Source organism: Ciconia boyciana, chromosome 5, assembly GCF_034638445.1.
Source record: "Ciconia boyciana chromosome 5, ASM3463844v1, whole genome shotgun sequence".
Classification (NCBI taxonomy): Eukaryota; Metazoa; Chordata; class Aves; order Ciconiiformes; family Ciconiidae; genus Ciconia; species Ciconia boyciana.
The window spans coordinates 84,512,222-84,525,426 of NC_132938.1; the positions used below are offsets into that span (position 1 = coordinate 84,512,222).

Below are 13,205 nucleotides of genomic sequence, written 5' to 3' on the forward strand. Positions count from 1 at the left end.
CGCAAGACTTATTTTGGAATTGCTTTTATTGCAGAACTATTATACTGGCTGAGTGAAAAAGGAAAGTGGTCAACAGTACATTTACTCAGCAATTTTACTGACAAAAAGAGCTCCTGACTTGAATTGCCCATGTTTCCAAATCTCTGTCACATCAGATGTAGATGCTAATGCCTACAGTTAGGAACAATATTGATTGAACAACCTAAAGCCCAAGTCTAAGTTTTCCTCCACACAATAATTTCACCCAGCAGAAGCTTCTAGAAGTTATTAATCTTTTTGTTACGTTTTTGCTTAGGAAAAAACCCCTCATGGTCAGGATAAATCATACCCCCTTGCATCAAAATCCTGGAACAACCTCCCGACAAGTTAGAAACTGCAATGCTATGATCTCAGTATTCTTCACAAATCTAAGCACAATCATGATAGCACCAGTACCTTGCCTAACTAGCACTGCTGTGGTAACTGCTTCACAAAACGGTCTGGCATTGACCCTCCAGAAAGTTATGCTGCTGAGACAGTAGCAGATGGCCCTGTAAAGTAATTATTCATCAGACCTGGAGATCTAGGTGGTTAAACAAGCGTCAAGAGTGTTTCAGCAAGTTAATGGATTCTAGTTTCATAAAATACATCCCATATCTGCATGTCGACACTTCGAGCAGCTGCTGGAAAAGCTCAACAGATCTTGGGGAGAGTGAAGCACCTGCCTCTGCAGAATGAAGCACAGGTGCAGGAACCAGCATATGCAATTGCTTTTCAGAATTTACTGAACATCAGTCAGTAAGGATATAAACTATGCCTCGGGACAGCTTGTGTTTGGGCTTCACCCAGCACCATAACATAACGATACCAGCGTAAAATGCGTGCAAACAGAATCTGAATACCCCCTATATACATTTACTTCCTTCTTCCTGCCAAATCAGAACACGTTCACTGTATTTGCAAGCAGAACACCAGAGCCAAAATTTAATTTGCACCATTTTGTGCCAAGTGGGGTCTGGGAGAAGTTTGTAGACAGCATACTGTAACTGGAAGCAGAAGGGCAGGCTTAAAATCAAGCACAATCCACTATGTGAACATACAGGCTCTATTCTCTTTCATTAAAAGGATCTGAACAATAGCCTGTACTTCCCCCAGAACTTTTGGACCGTCAGCCTCCACAGTCTTTCCTTAAGCACTAATTCATATTTAACGCAGCTCAGTTGCTCTTACTGAAAAGTAAGAGTTGTCCATGCAGGCACCAGATCTTTGTGTGAAAGGCAGTTAGTCACCCAACACAAATAACAAAGAGCGAGTGACTTGTCAAGAAATCTGATGCTCTGAAAGCTTTATGTTTGAATTATCAATCACCAATAAACAAATGCACAGCAATCCGGGCTGGTTTGTGGCTGACTAAGCCAGACATTGCCAGCAGCAGACCAGTAATCAAGCCAATAAATACATGTTTACTAACTGAATTCCTGTTGTCAAAATTCTATCAACTCCTCACTTTCTGCTAATTCCTTTTCCAGAAAGTTAAGAGCGGTTGGAGTCCCTGTGTCCTCATGCTCCTGTTGTGAGAGGTAGAGTGCACAAGGCTGCACTGTGCAACTCCTGCTTCTCTCTCGCTCCCCTCTGGGCTTTCTCTATTTGGTACTGCACCTCTGACAGCAAAGACCGTCATTCTACAAAAGAGAAGCAATTTACGTAAGCGCTGCTCACCATGAACACAATTTTAATAAGAAGGAGAGCCAAAGAAAACAGGCATTGCTGTAGCTGGTTCATACTGAACACTGTAGCTTCACCCACTCCTAGTTAAGATTAACACCAAAAAGAGTGTTTTTTGCATACCCAGATCTGTCCCCGAAGTCAGCAGGAGACTAGGTTGAGTAAGAAACATGGGAAGGAGCTGTAAATCTATCTGCACACACTTGACCTGTTGGCAGGCCAAAAGCTACAGAATAATTTCCTTGTTGAAAAACTCTCATAATACTGTTCCTGCTTGGAGGAAAGGATGAAGGAGAGCATGCAAATGTCTTCCGATACTAAAATGACTATTAAAAGAAACAGAGTAAGAAGCAAATGGGTAATGCTGAGTCTACAAAAGTGAGTTCTCAGTGAGAAGTACTGACTACAGTTTGTTTCAAATCATGCGTACTATGAATACGAGTCAGGACCCTCCAGATGGAAAGTGTGCTGATGGAACAGTGCTCCACTAGAAAAATGAGGATACAGACAAACTGAAAAACTTCACCAGAAAGCAATGATTTTGCCAAATACAAGCATATATTCAAACGCTAATGGCAAGCTGCTTATCTAAATTAAACTGATGTCACAGCAAAACAGTATTTGGAGATAAGTGAAATGATTCTTTTCAGTCAACATCCTGATCAATTTAATTTTATGGGAATTTTGACTATTTAGAAGAAAACCAAAGGTAAAAATGCTGAATTTCAAGCAAATTAGAAGTTGCCTTTTTCAGTAGCCTATTTTCTAAAGAATCCCTCTAGCTTACTTACTTTTCTGCCCTCTCTGTCTGCTCCTGACAGCAGCACTCACTAGTAATTTTAAGAAACAAAAAATGGTGTGCTCACGTTTGTTGGAATAATTTTTAGCACAGTCTCCTTGTATATTCCTCTACCCTGGGTGTATTAAGGCTATCTGAAGTAAAGCAATCTGAAAATTTAAAAAAGGAGGGAAAAAAAAAAAAGAGAGAAATACAAGATAATGGGGAAGATAACCATTGACAGCAACCTCAGTGGTGATCACATTTATCAAAAATGTTATCGATGTTTTTCCTCCAAACACCTCCTTCTCTAAACACCTCCCTTTAACAAGCTGAAATGAATACTGGTCCCTCTTGCTGTTTTGAATGCTACTTTGGGTAATTCACTGAGAATTAAGCAAACTTATCAATATTACTTTTTCCTTCCTTTCAACTAAACAGCAGTCATTTTTGTTGCCAGGAACAGTGTAACTGATTTTACTACAGAGTCCAAATATGCTGAAGACTGAACCTGCACATAGCACTCAAAGTGCTTTAAGAAAGTATTCCCTGAGATGGCCGCTTTATTATCTTCTAGGGTGTAAGTCAAGTATGACTTCTTAATTTTTCCTTCATTGCAACACAACCAATGAAAGTAACATAGGGGATTAAAGTGTGGGTGTCATAAGAGAAGACTTCAAAGATTTTGTGATGATTCCAACGAGTGTTCCCTTTTCATATGGTCACCAGTCTCGTGTCACTGCTTTCTCAACTGATGTCATCACTTCAACCAAAAGACCACAACTATCCAAAGCACACTCTCAGAAATTACTCAGCTCCACTGAACCTGAAAACTTAGCTGGACTGAAATTGGCTTAACCCAGGTTTGGGGTTTTTTTGGGGGTTTTTTGGATTTTGGGTTGGGTTTTTTTATCGGGTGAATAGTTCATTTTTTAATTGGGTCAATAGTTCATTTTTTAAGAGACTCATATTTGCTTTACTTCCAACTATTTGCAGATGTAACAGACTTTTATATGTTTATTTTGAAACAGCTCATTTCCCAGTTGAGGGAAATCTTTGCTATCAGGCTTAAAGTATAAGGATGGGAGGACTTTGTTTTCGCAGCTTCTTTGAGGGGTCCTCTTGGGAAGCAAAAACGTCGTCCTATTTAACAATGCCCTATAATGAAATATGCATTTTACTGCTCTTGAGCTGCTCAGCTTGAACTGAAAATACTGGTTTAAGTTTTCAAACTGAAAAAACCCACTTTTTTATCAGTCTTTTGATCATGCTCCCTGGGGAGCCTCACATACTTCTACCCACCACCGCAAAATATTACTAGCTAGAAAGTATCAGCACATTGGCAGCATATTGCTGGCTCTGCATGCTTCCTCCCATGCTTAGATAGCACCACTGGAACAACCGTCAGCTGTTACAGGATATGCTATATCATGCCTGTACAAGGCACTGGAAAAATCTAAGTCCTGCTGTCAGACGTCAGAGCCAGATACACAAGCAGCAGCAGCTAGCTGCATATTCAGTATAATTATACCTGAATTAATGTGCAAACCATAGAACCAAGATCTGCCCCAGCAATCAGAAAACCTGCCTGCTTCTGGCAGACAAGCAGCACCTAACAGCCCACAGCAAGAGATCCACTCCACCTTCTGAATAGAGAGCTGCTCATGATGTTCTTACAGATCCAAGGGCAAAAACCCGCAGGAAATTCACAAGATGCAGAGCATTTTCAGCTGCTGGTAAGGCCCAGAGGAGCTCTTCATGCTTTTCAGGAGTTGTGATGACCTCAAAGGCTTATCAACTGAACAGCTATGTGGGGTGGAAGGAGTCACCCAACTGTAATCTTTATCCAGGATCATGCCTGGCACTGACAAGCCTGGGGGTTCTTCCTCCTCTGTGGGCGTAAGAACAAATTGCTTGAACAATTGGCTCCCATCCTCAAAATGAAGCCCCTCTTGCCCTTGTTTGGTATAAAATACCAGAATCAGTCAGTCCACGACCAGCCAGTCCATTTATGCGTTTTTTGAAATTGTTGTATGTCCAGGAGTCACACAAAGTAAGGTCACAGTGTGGCAGTAACTACAATCCCATTAGCTATCTCAGAAAAGGTAAGTTGGCACTTGAAACTGAAAAACAGAGAAATGATTACCAAACGAACTGATGTCAAAGCCAACCCTTTATATTTGCTAAGGTAATGCTTGAGTAATACAAACACATTCCTCTGCAACTATTAAGTGTGTTTGTTCATGCTCTTATTGTCACCAGTGAGCACAGGCAAAGGAGAACCTCTAACTCTGTTGAGGGGAAAAAGACAGACCTAAGGACTCCAGAATGTTAAGATTAGGTGAAGATCCAGGAAGACAGGTAAGAAAATACTGACCATCATTTGCTATAGATCATCATTTTAAATGCAAATGTTAACATCTTAAAAGGTATTAAAGAAACAAGCACACAACAGTGTGTGATGTGTGCCACGACGCAGCTGGCAAAACTGAGTTGAGATCCTTCGTGACACAGGTTGAACAGTGGGACACTTGTATTTCTTACATATGCAGGTATTATTTACAAGGGAATATGGACTGGAAACAGTTCAAAACTAGAGAAACACACAAGGAAATTCAAGGAAATAAAATATCTGATAAACATATTTTGCACAAAATTGTAGCATGATATTGAAATTTGGCTACAACCTCCAGAAAATCTTCCCGGAGATTGAAAAGGCACAGTATTGGCTCTCTGAGAGCAGAGATAATTATATGTTTGTATCTCATGACAGAGCTGGATCCACAGGAGGAGTCATAGGTGCTCGGGAACAGCACTCTATCATAGCTAGGGAATACTGTGAAACATGGTATTGGTATAGAAAAAAGGTAACATAATAATAAAGATAAGAGGGGACATCAGCAGTATATACCCTCTGACTGTAGACACTAGTAGGTAGCAGTGACTTGACATTTTTCTTGCTCTCTCTTACAAATCAGAACATAATTCATTCCTAATCAAAGCACTGGAGGAAACATCTGACTTGTTAGGAAACACCCCTGCCCTTTCAGAGATTGCCCGTGTTAAATGGTTTCTAGGTGATATTGAAAAGTTGACCTAAGACTTTTATCTGGGACATATCCTTCAAACTCATTTTTGTGCTGTTAGGAAAAGTCCTCACTTGTTGAAATGAAAGAGACGCCGTCTCTTGTTTAGTTGTCTTTCAGCTTTTCGGGGCCTGTCGCCAGTGAATGCATGCTCTCACTACGGATGCCACGCCAAATAGCTGCTGTGGAAAGGCAAGCAGACAAAGCGTGCAACAAAGCAACAGAATCACTTCCTGCATTTAATGAATTAACAACTGGGTAACATGAAGAAGATTAAGTCATGTGGCTAGTAATACTCTGCATGCATTTCCTTAGCGCCTGCCTAAGCTGGGACAGCTTTCTATGCTTCGGTAACCCTGAGGCCCGTGCTAAGGACACCAAGGGATTTCAGAGTATCTTCACACAGCAGCTCCTACGAAAGAACCTAAGCAAGGTGGGTAACTTGAGTGGTAACTTCAACGAGGCAAATACAAACACTTCAGTCAGTGAGTTCTGTCATAGCTAAACTGACACCACCAGTCATGATAACGAATTTAAACTTAACTCGAGCACATCTGTATTGCCTGCAGCCAATACATGACAGACTTAACTATAACGAAAGAGATACGGCAGCAGGCAGGGGATAACTCAGCTTTCTAAATTCTGGCTGTCGTGATGTCATCTGTTCCCTGCCTTTTCCTTACTTTCAAAAGGAAATGTGCCAAAGGCGGTGAGGGGAGCCGGAGGAAAGGGTAGAATCCAGGAGAGTTCGTCTACAGCTCAGCCTTGTTGCTGCTGTCATCTGGCCTGAAGAGAGCCTACCCACATTCACATGGAAGGTTGCTAGAGGTGATCTGGAAGTCTGCAGGTACAGAGCCTTGCTCAGGCAGATGGTCTTGCCTTCTGAAGTACTCCCAGAGATACACATTTCCCTTGTGCCAGGCCTGTCTGCACAAGTGCTGACTCACAGGATCAAGCTGTGTAATGCCTACTGCATCTCAGCGTGTTCACAACCTCTCTGACTACTGCTCATCTCAGCACATGCCTCTGCTGGAGAGCTGACTGCCGAGTTTCACACATTACTGTTCTGCGTCCAAAACAGCATCACGCTTCAGACCCCAAGAGACTTCTGGAATTTCCTCAGCAGTAACCACTGTGGAATGAGTCTGACAGTTCAGATATTGTGAACAGTCATCCAAGCATAAAATCGAGCACTGTCACGTAAACTGCCCTTACTCATGTGTACTGTCCAAGAACAACACGTAATCTGACTGTGTCTGAGTGACAATTTCTTACTCAACAGATCTGTTCTCCACATTTATTTAGAGCTTGATCTGCTAATGATAGTTTCAATGACCTGCACTGGATTATTTGTGCATCATCCTAACTGTCATTGCCTCTGTTTGCTACAGATGAGCAAACCCTTCTTCTTGGTAATATAGCATAAACCTCAGTTTTGCTGTTCAGCTTGTGAGTGCTATATTTCTCGGAGAAAACTAGTTATGGACACACAGAGGTCTATGAGGGTAGAATAGGGCACCTGATTCCCATAGATTAAGGTCACTCAGCTGTGTGTGTTCGTATCAACACAGTAATGCACATATGCAAATAAAATCTGTGTTCATTAGTGTTGTCCTGCAAAGAACATGGGACTTCCTTGGGGCAGCCATACCAGGAACGCACAGCGCAATGCTCGTGGTGCTTAAAGCCTGGAGGGAATGGTGGCTCCATCCCTACGATTTCAAGGGATCTCAAGGGATCCCAGGGAAGGTTTCTAACTTTTCTGCTTAGTGGTTGCCCCTAAGCACCTGTGGGCAATTGTCCATTCTTAACAGCTGTGTTTCTTATGGTTTTCTTAAGGAATCTCTCTAGTTTTCAAGGAAAGCAAGCCCCTGCCTCTCCCTGGCTCCAACCTCTTCAGTTGACACTCTACTGGCTTCAAAAAAACCATACAACACTACTTACTGGGGCCTACTACTACTATTACTACTTAGAAGGGTGAGTCAGGCTGCAAAAATAGAGCCTGGAAGAGCACTTCTCCTACTAAGTTTTGTCTTGAAGATGGAAGCGCAAGTTACATGATGCATCAGCTTTATGCACAATTTCATATACACATTAGTGGTGAATTCATTTTCATTAAAAATAATTAATTAGTTTTCAACTAAAAAAGAAAAGAGAGATGGCATATGACTCACGGGAAGGTAACAGGCCCATATTTAAAGATGCATGCTTCTCCCAATCTACCCAATGTAACACCCTCTGGACTCCTGCACAACCTCTATGTCCTCTAGTAGACTACGGCCCACAGCTGCTTCTCTTGTAACCTCTCCGTTTCTCCCCAAGGCCATATAAGGCCCCCCCACATTTCCCCAACATTTTTCATGTTCTAATCATACCTAACCAGCTGGACAAGAGACAGCGCAGGAGGTAGCTAACTCCAAGCTATGCGCTGGCTGCAAGCAGGAACACCTGGATTGGCCAGCTGGCAAGGTGGAAAGAGCACAGCTTATGCTGCAGATTCTCCCCCAGTGGCAGTGCTGGTCTGGCACTCTCTCTCCCTCCATCCAACACTGACTTTCCACAAACTTGTACTAACTTGGTTGATACCCCTTGATAGCCCTTTGTCACAACTTTCTGAAGTTGGCCAAATGATACAAACTTTATTGGAGGGGTGAAATTGGGGAGGGGGGGAATGACAGAGCAGGACAGCGAGATGTCTCGATCATGTAATTTCCTTTTAAGACCAAGCTCCAAGCCAACAGCTTCCAAGAATGTCATTACCAAACTGCAATTGGAAAGGGGTGCAAATCAGTCATTAGATATTTCCTGATTACATGGGGCAATTGCCATTTGCTTATGACATACAATCTTCCCGCATGGCTGATCTCCCGAGGGACTAGGCCAGCAGCCATATGAACTATCCGATCTGTAGACGACGAAGCTCAGGAATGAGAGTCTCTGTGTACCACTAGGTTGCCACCTAATTAAGCTCTCGCTAGCACTGATTCACATGCTGCATTTACCTGTTTTGAGTCCTGACTTGGTTTTGTCTTCAGACAGTAAGTCTCCTAATGGGATTATTGTACTGTGATTCTTGTAATTTCAAAAATCACCTTATTTTGCTTTCCATCTTGGCATCCCTGCCAGTACAGTTTTACCTACAGTTAATTCCTGTTCTGTCCTGTTAATGTCATTATAATAGAATGATTACTTGGCTTGTCTAAAAAAAAGTAAATATAATCTACGTACTTTAGTTGCAAGAAGCTACCTCTGTGCTGACAGTCTTCTTATAAGGAAACCATGTCAATTTTTCCCTGAAAATCAAGTCAAGCCAGCTCAAAACAGTCATTATAACATGCTTGGTTTAAAGTCATTCTAATAATGATTCATGAGCAGATCTGTTCTTCACAAACCAGGAATTTTGCACTGGAATCTGACTGGTTTTACCTGATTTTGCATTAGCGCTTAAAGTTTCAGATGTATATTCTACAGCAAAGAAATATCTATTAAGTAAATAAAGATTAGAAAGTTGCAGGGGGAAAGAGATCTAAGAACACACTTGCAAATCTTAAATTCCTGCATAGCCCTAAACATGTCATAAATCAAAGCAACACGTGACATGTGGTACAAAAAAACTGACCTAGAAGCTTTACGGATGCACAAGGCATTTGAGTTGTTGGGGCAAGACATGTGGCAGCCTGACGCAGGAACAATTTGATTTGCTGAACTCCACTCATGTTCTCAAGTACCTGTGGAAGACAGAAAAAGGATCGACTGCAAAAAAAGGATGTGCAGAATCATGTTTCATACCAAAACTAATTACAAAAGAAAGTGCTTTGACCATAATTGAACTAAACCTACGTGTAAATAAAGCTCAGAAAAACTGCATCTAATTTTCTTTAAAAGCTTCCAGAAAACTGCTTTTTTGATGCTTTATAACAAAAGTTAGCAAAATGCCTCGATGGTCATGAAGACAAAGAGAGTGCCTTATCTGTGCAGAGGAGTGGAATAGAAGGCTTGTATTAGTGGAGCATAGGTACGGAAATCTGAGTGCCTCGTAGCTGCAGGAGAAACAGATTTGCAGTTTTCAAAAGGCAGGTGAAGAAAGGGGTGCCCAGGGGAGCAGCCCCTGCTGGATGAGAGTGCGTAGTTGCACGGGGTTAGCCAGCAAAGCAAGCTCTGGAGCCCAAACCCTCTTTCGGCTCAGCAGCCTGCACCGAGACTAACTGCAAGCAAACCGAGATCCCCCACTAAAGAGCCTCATCTCCTTCCAGAGAAGGGGGTGAGCCTCCTCGAGGTCCCACGCAAACCCTGAGCGATCCTCGGGACTGTGCAGTGCCATGCTTCTCCCTGTCCCGCAGCTGAAAGAGCTGCCGTGCTCGGAGCCTCTCGGGGCAGAGAGCAGCCCCCCTTCTCCCCCTGCCCTGCTCCTTCAGCACCCGAGACCCGGCAGTGGAAAGGGGTCAACGGCGCTTCCAGTCCGGCCCGGCCGCCCCACCTGGCCCGAGGCAGAGAAGGTGGGGGACTCGGCCAGGCACACCCCAGGCTCCACTCCGCGGCAGGGAAATTCCCCGACAGCGCCCGGCGGGGGATAAAAGCACCGGCGGACAAGGCGGCCGCCCAAACGGCTCCCGCAGCACTCCGCCGCCAGCACTAGCCATGGGCCCGCACCTCCGCCTCGTCCTCGTCCTCGTCCTCCTCCTGGCCGCCGCTCTCTGCCGGGGTAAGCGGCTGCGGGCTCGCCCGGCAGGCTGAGCCGGGGGCACCCAGCCGCCCGCGGTGGGTCCCGCCGGGGGGCGCGGGGTGCCGGCGCCCCCAGGGCCCGGCGGGGCGGGGCGGGGCGGGGCGGGGGCGCGGCGGGGCCCGGGGCCGGGGCCCGGAGCCGGGTCCCGGAGCCGAGGCTCAGGCGGCGCCTCCCGCTGCCAGGTGCGCCGCTGGCCGGGGAGCTGCGCTGCCGCTGCGTGCGGACCGTCTCCGAGGTGATCCCGCCGCGGCGCCTGGCCCGCGTGGAGCTCGTCGCCGAGGGGCCGCACTGCGCCGTGCCCGAGGTCATGTAAGTGCCCGGCCCCGCTCCCCGCTCCCCGCTCCCCGCTCCCCGCCGCGGCCCCGGCCGCGGCCCCCGCCTCACACGCCCCCTCGCCCCGCAGAGCCACGACGAAGCAGGGACAGACGGTCTGCCTGAACCCCTCCGCGCCCTGGGTCAAGCTCATCGTCACCAGGATCCTCAACAGGTACCGCCGGGGCAGCGCGCCCCGCCCGGGCCCCGCCGCGGGGGTGTCCCGGGAAGGAGCGGGGCGGCTGCGGCCCCGGCCCCGGCTGCAGCACCCGCGCACAGCACCCGGGTAAAGCGAGGGGAGCCTCTTTCACCTCCCCCGAAGCCCGCTCCCAGGCAAGCTGAAGGCTCGCAGCCGGCGGCAGGCGGTGCTGATCGCTGTCTTCTCGGCTTTTTGCTTCCAGCTCGACGCAGAAAAACTGACGGGGGAAAGAAACGCGCTGGCGGGGAGATGACACTGAGCCTGCGGCGTCGGGGGCTCTCTTCTCTTGAAACGCACTGCGTCTGAGCTCGCCTATTTATTGAGGACTTTATTTAATGTAGTGGTAGCCGATTGTATTTATTTCAATATTGCAAGTATTATGTAAGATCTATCTTTAATTTGGACATTGTCTGAAAAGCACCATTCTAAGTGCTGTCCTAAGTTACTGCCTTTAAAACCTTGCTGTTGGTGTGTTGTGCTGCAGAAAAGATACAGGGAATACCGTGAATTCTTTCACAGGAAAAAATTTGCCTGGGCTCCAGCATCAGCAAACCACTGCTGAGGCTCCAGCATCAGCATGAGGTATATGTCCATGCTGCACGCCTTTGTAAGGACTTGGGTCACTCACATAGAAATGTTTATTCTACATAGCAGCTCTGAGTAGAGAAGGGAACCACTGCCTCCCAAAACACATCTTTGTTTTGTTTTGCACATCAGATAGCTATGTGCCCGGAAAAAAACTTTCCCAGCTACTGTGGGAAAGCTGTGCAGCCTGCTGTGCCGGAGCCAAAGGTTAGCTCAGCAACGCAAGGTCACCAGCAACTTCGGGTTCCCTTCCCCTGCCAGAAGCCCTGGTGTGCGCAGCACTGCTCACCTCGTGCGTTTGCACTGGGAGGGAGCTGGTCGGTTTTGCTCCTTGCAACCTTAGACATGTGATGTCTTTTTTTGTATGGCATAATGTCATAATTTATAGAAAGTTACATGTAAGGGAACGTGTTGTCGTGTTGGTGGATGTTTATTTATTCTAGTCCAAATTCCTTTTGGAATTGTGTATGTGCAGTTTCCTCTGCTCTTCATATTTCTGTCCAGCAGAAAATTAAAAAGGGGGATCTAAACCACTTTTAAATACTACTATTTAAATGCCATCGTGGTGAGACCATATGATTTCTGTTCATCGACTCATTTTCTGAAATGTTGAAGAAACCTCATAGTTATATATGTGTAGTTATTGTGTAGAGGTATCATCATATATCCCGAATAACTGTAATAAGTTCCTGTAAATCAAATGGAAGATTTTTTTTCTAATGTTTTTATTATTATATATGTTTCCTAATTAAGAATTTTTCCCTTGTTGCTTTTAGAGAGTTTTGCTTTTTAAAAAATAAATATTTAGATACACTTGCCTGGTGTCTGTTTCCACGTGTTAACATAAAAGACAGATCTTACAACATGAAATCCTGTCAGTGTAGTTAATGGCTTGTACAAGCTGTGCCCAGCGATACACTTTCAGCATTCCAAAACTACAATCCTCGGCATTCCTTTGCCTTAATGGGAGTTCTGGACTGAGAGCAGTAGGACTGAGTCTCTTGCATTTGGTCCCATTTGCAGGGAAATGAAATTATTTGGGAAGCTGATGTGCAAAGCACCAGGGCTCCATTTTCCTCCCTTCCATTTCCCTGCAGGCACCTAGAAGTGGAAAGTCGGGCTAGAGACAATAGGATGTGAAGCAATGAAACAACTCTCTCCCACACATCCCCCTAAATACTTGTGCCAGTTTCTGGTTCCTTTTGAAATGAGGCAAAGGACAGGTTTCATATGGCCGAATGGCTTAGAGCTTTTCTTAGCAAGGTTACAAGAAAACATTTTACTCTTCCCTCCTCTTGCTGTGCTTGAAATGAGCTAGTGCTGCCACTTGGGGAGGCTGAGTGGAAACCCCGCCGCTTTGGCAGACCCCTTGGAGGCCAAGGGCAGGGAGCGAGTCTGAGCTGGCTCAGGTTGAATGAAGCCAGCAAACTGCGGTCTGGATGGCATGGAACATACCTTCATCACCGACCACAGATTGGTGCTAGTTTAAATATGAAGCTGTGTGATCATCTTGGGTTTCTCAAGCCTAAGAGGCTCTTCTTTCTGTCTACTGACATGCTTATGTCATCTCACCTACTCCAAAGGAGCAACGCTATTTTCACGATGTATTTTTCTAACATATTCTCCATGAAAACGCAGCAAGAGGCAGTAGGCTGTGGGTAAAGCAAGAGCAATGCTACCTATTTCAGCCCTGATTAACCTGCTGCTAATTTGTTCCTCGGGCAAACTCTCTCCTAAGTAAATGTCAGCCATGCCAGCATTTGTGATGGCTTCATAAAGTTAACTCCCAGCCTCTGTGAAAAACATGACCAGGCTGGA

The 13,205-nt window shown here is 45.3% G+C and overlaps 2 protein-coding genes across 7 annotated transcripts in view; one reads left to right on the top strand and one right to left on the bottom strand.

Annotated features, from left to right (window-relative positions):
• RASSF6 (Ras association domain family member 6) overlaps positions 1-11,145 on the bottom strand; it is a 90,004-nt gene extending 78,859 nt beyond the window's left edge. For 5 of the 6 annotated variants that reach the window (XM_072861162.1, XM_072861157.1, XM_072861155.1 and 2 more), the window contains exons 1-2: positions 10,046-10,376; positions 9,188-9,296 (exon numbers count right to left, since the gene is read on the bottom strand). The gene's annotated coding sequence lies outside the window, so the exon portion shown is untranslated. Of the gene's footprint in view, positions 1-9,187; positions 9,297-10,045; positions 10,377-10,914 lie in introns of those variants that run through there. The other variant, XM_072861154.1, reaches the window with a different exon arrangement.
• On the top strand, positions 9,851-12,187 carry LOC140651577 (alveolar macrophage chemotactic factor-like). Its single transcript, XM_072861165.1, has 4 exons — positions 9,851-10,270; positions 10,474-10,600; positions 10,695-10,778; positions 11,005-12,187. Exons 1-4 carry the CDS (start codon positions 10,207-10,209, stop codon positions 11,021-11,023), a joined length of 294 nt encoding a protein of 97 aa, XP_072717266.1. The 5' UTR covers positions 9,851-10,206; the 3' UTR covers positions 11,024-12,187.
• Positions 12,188-13,205: the final 1,018 nt, after the last annotated feature.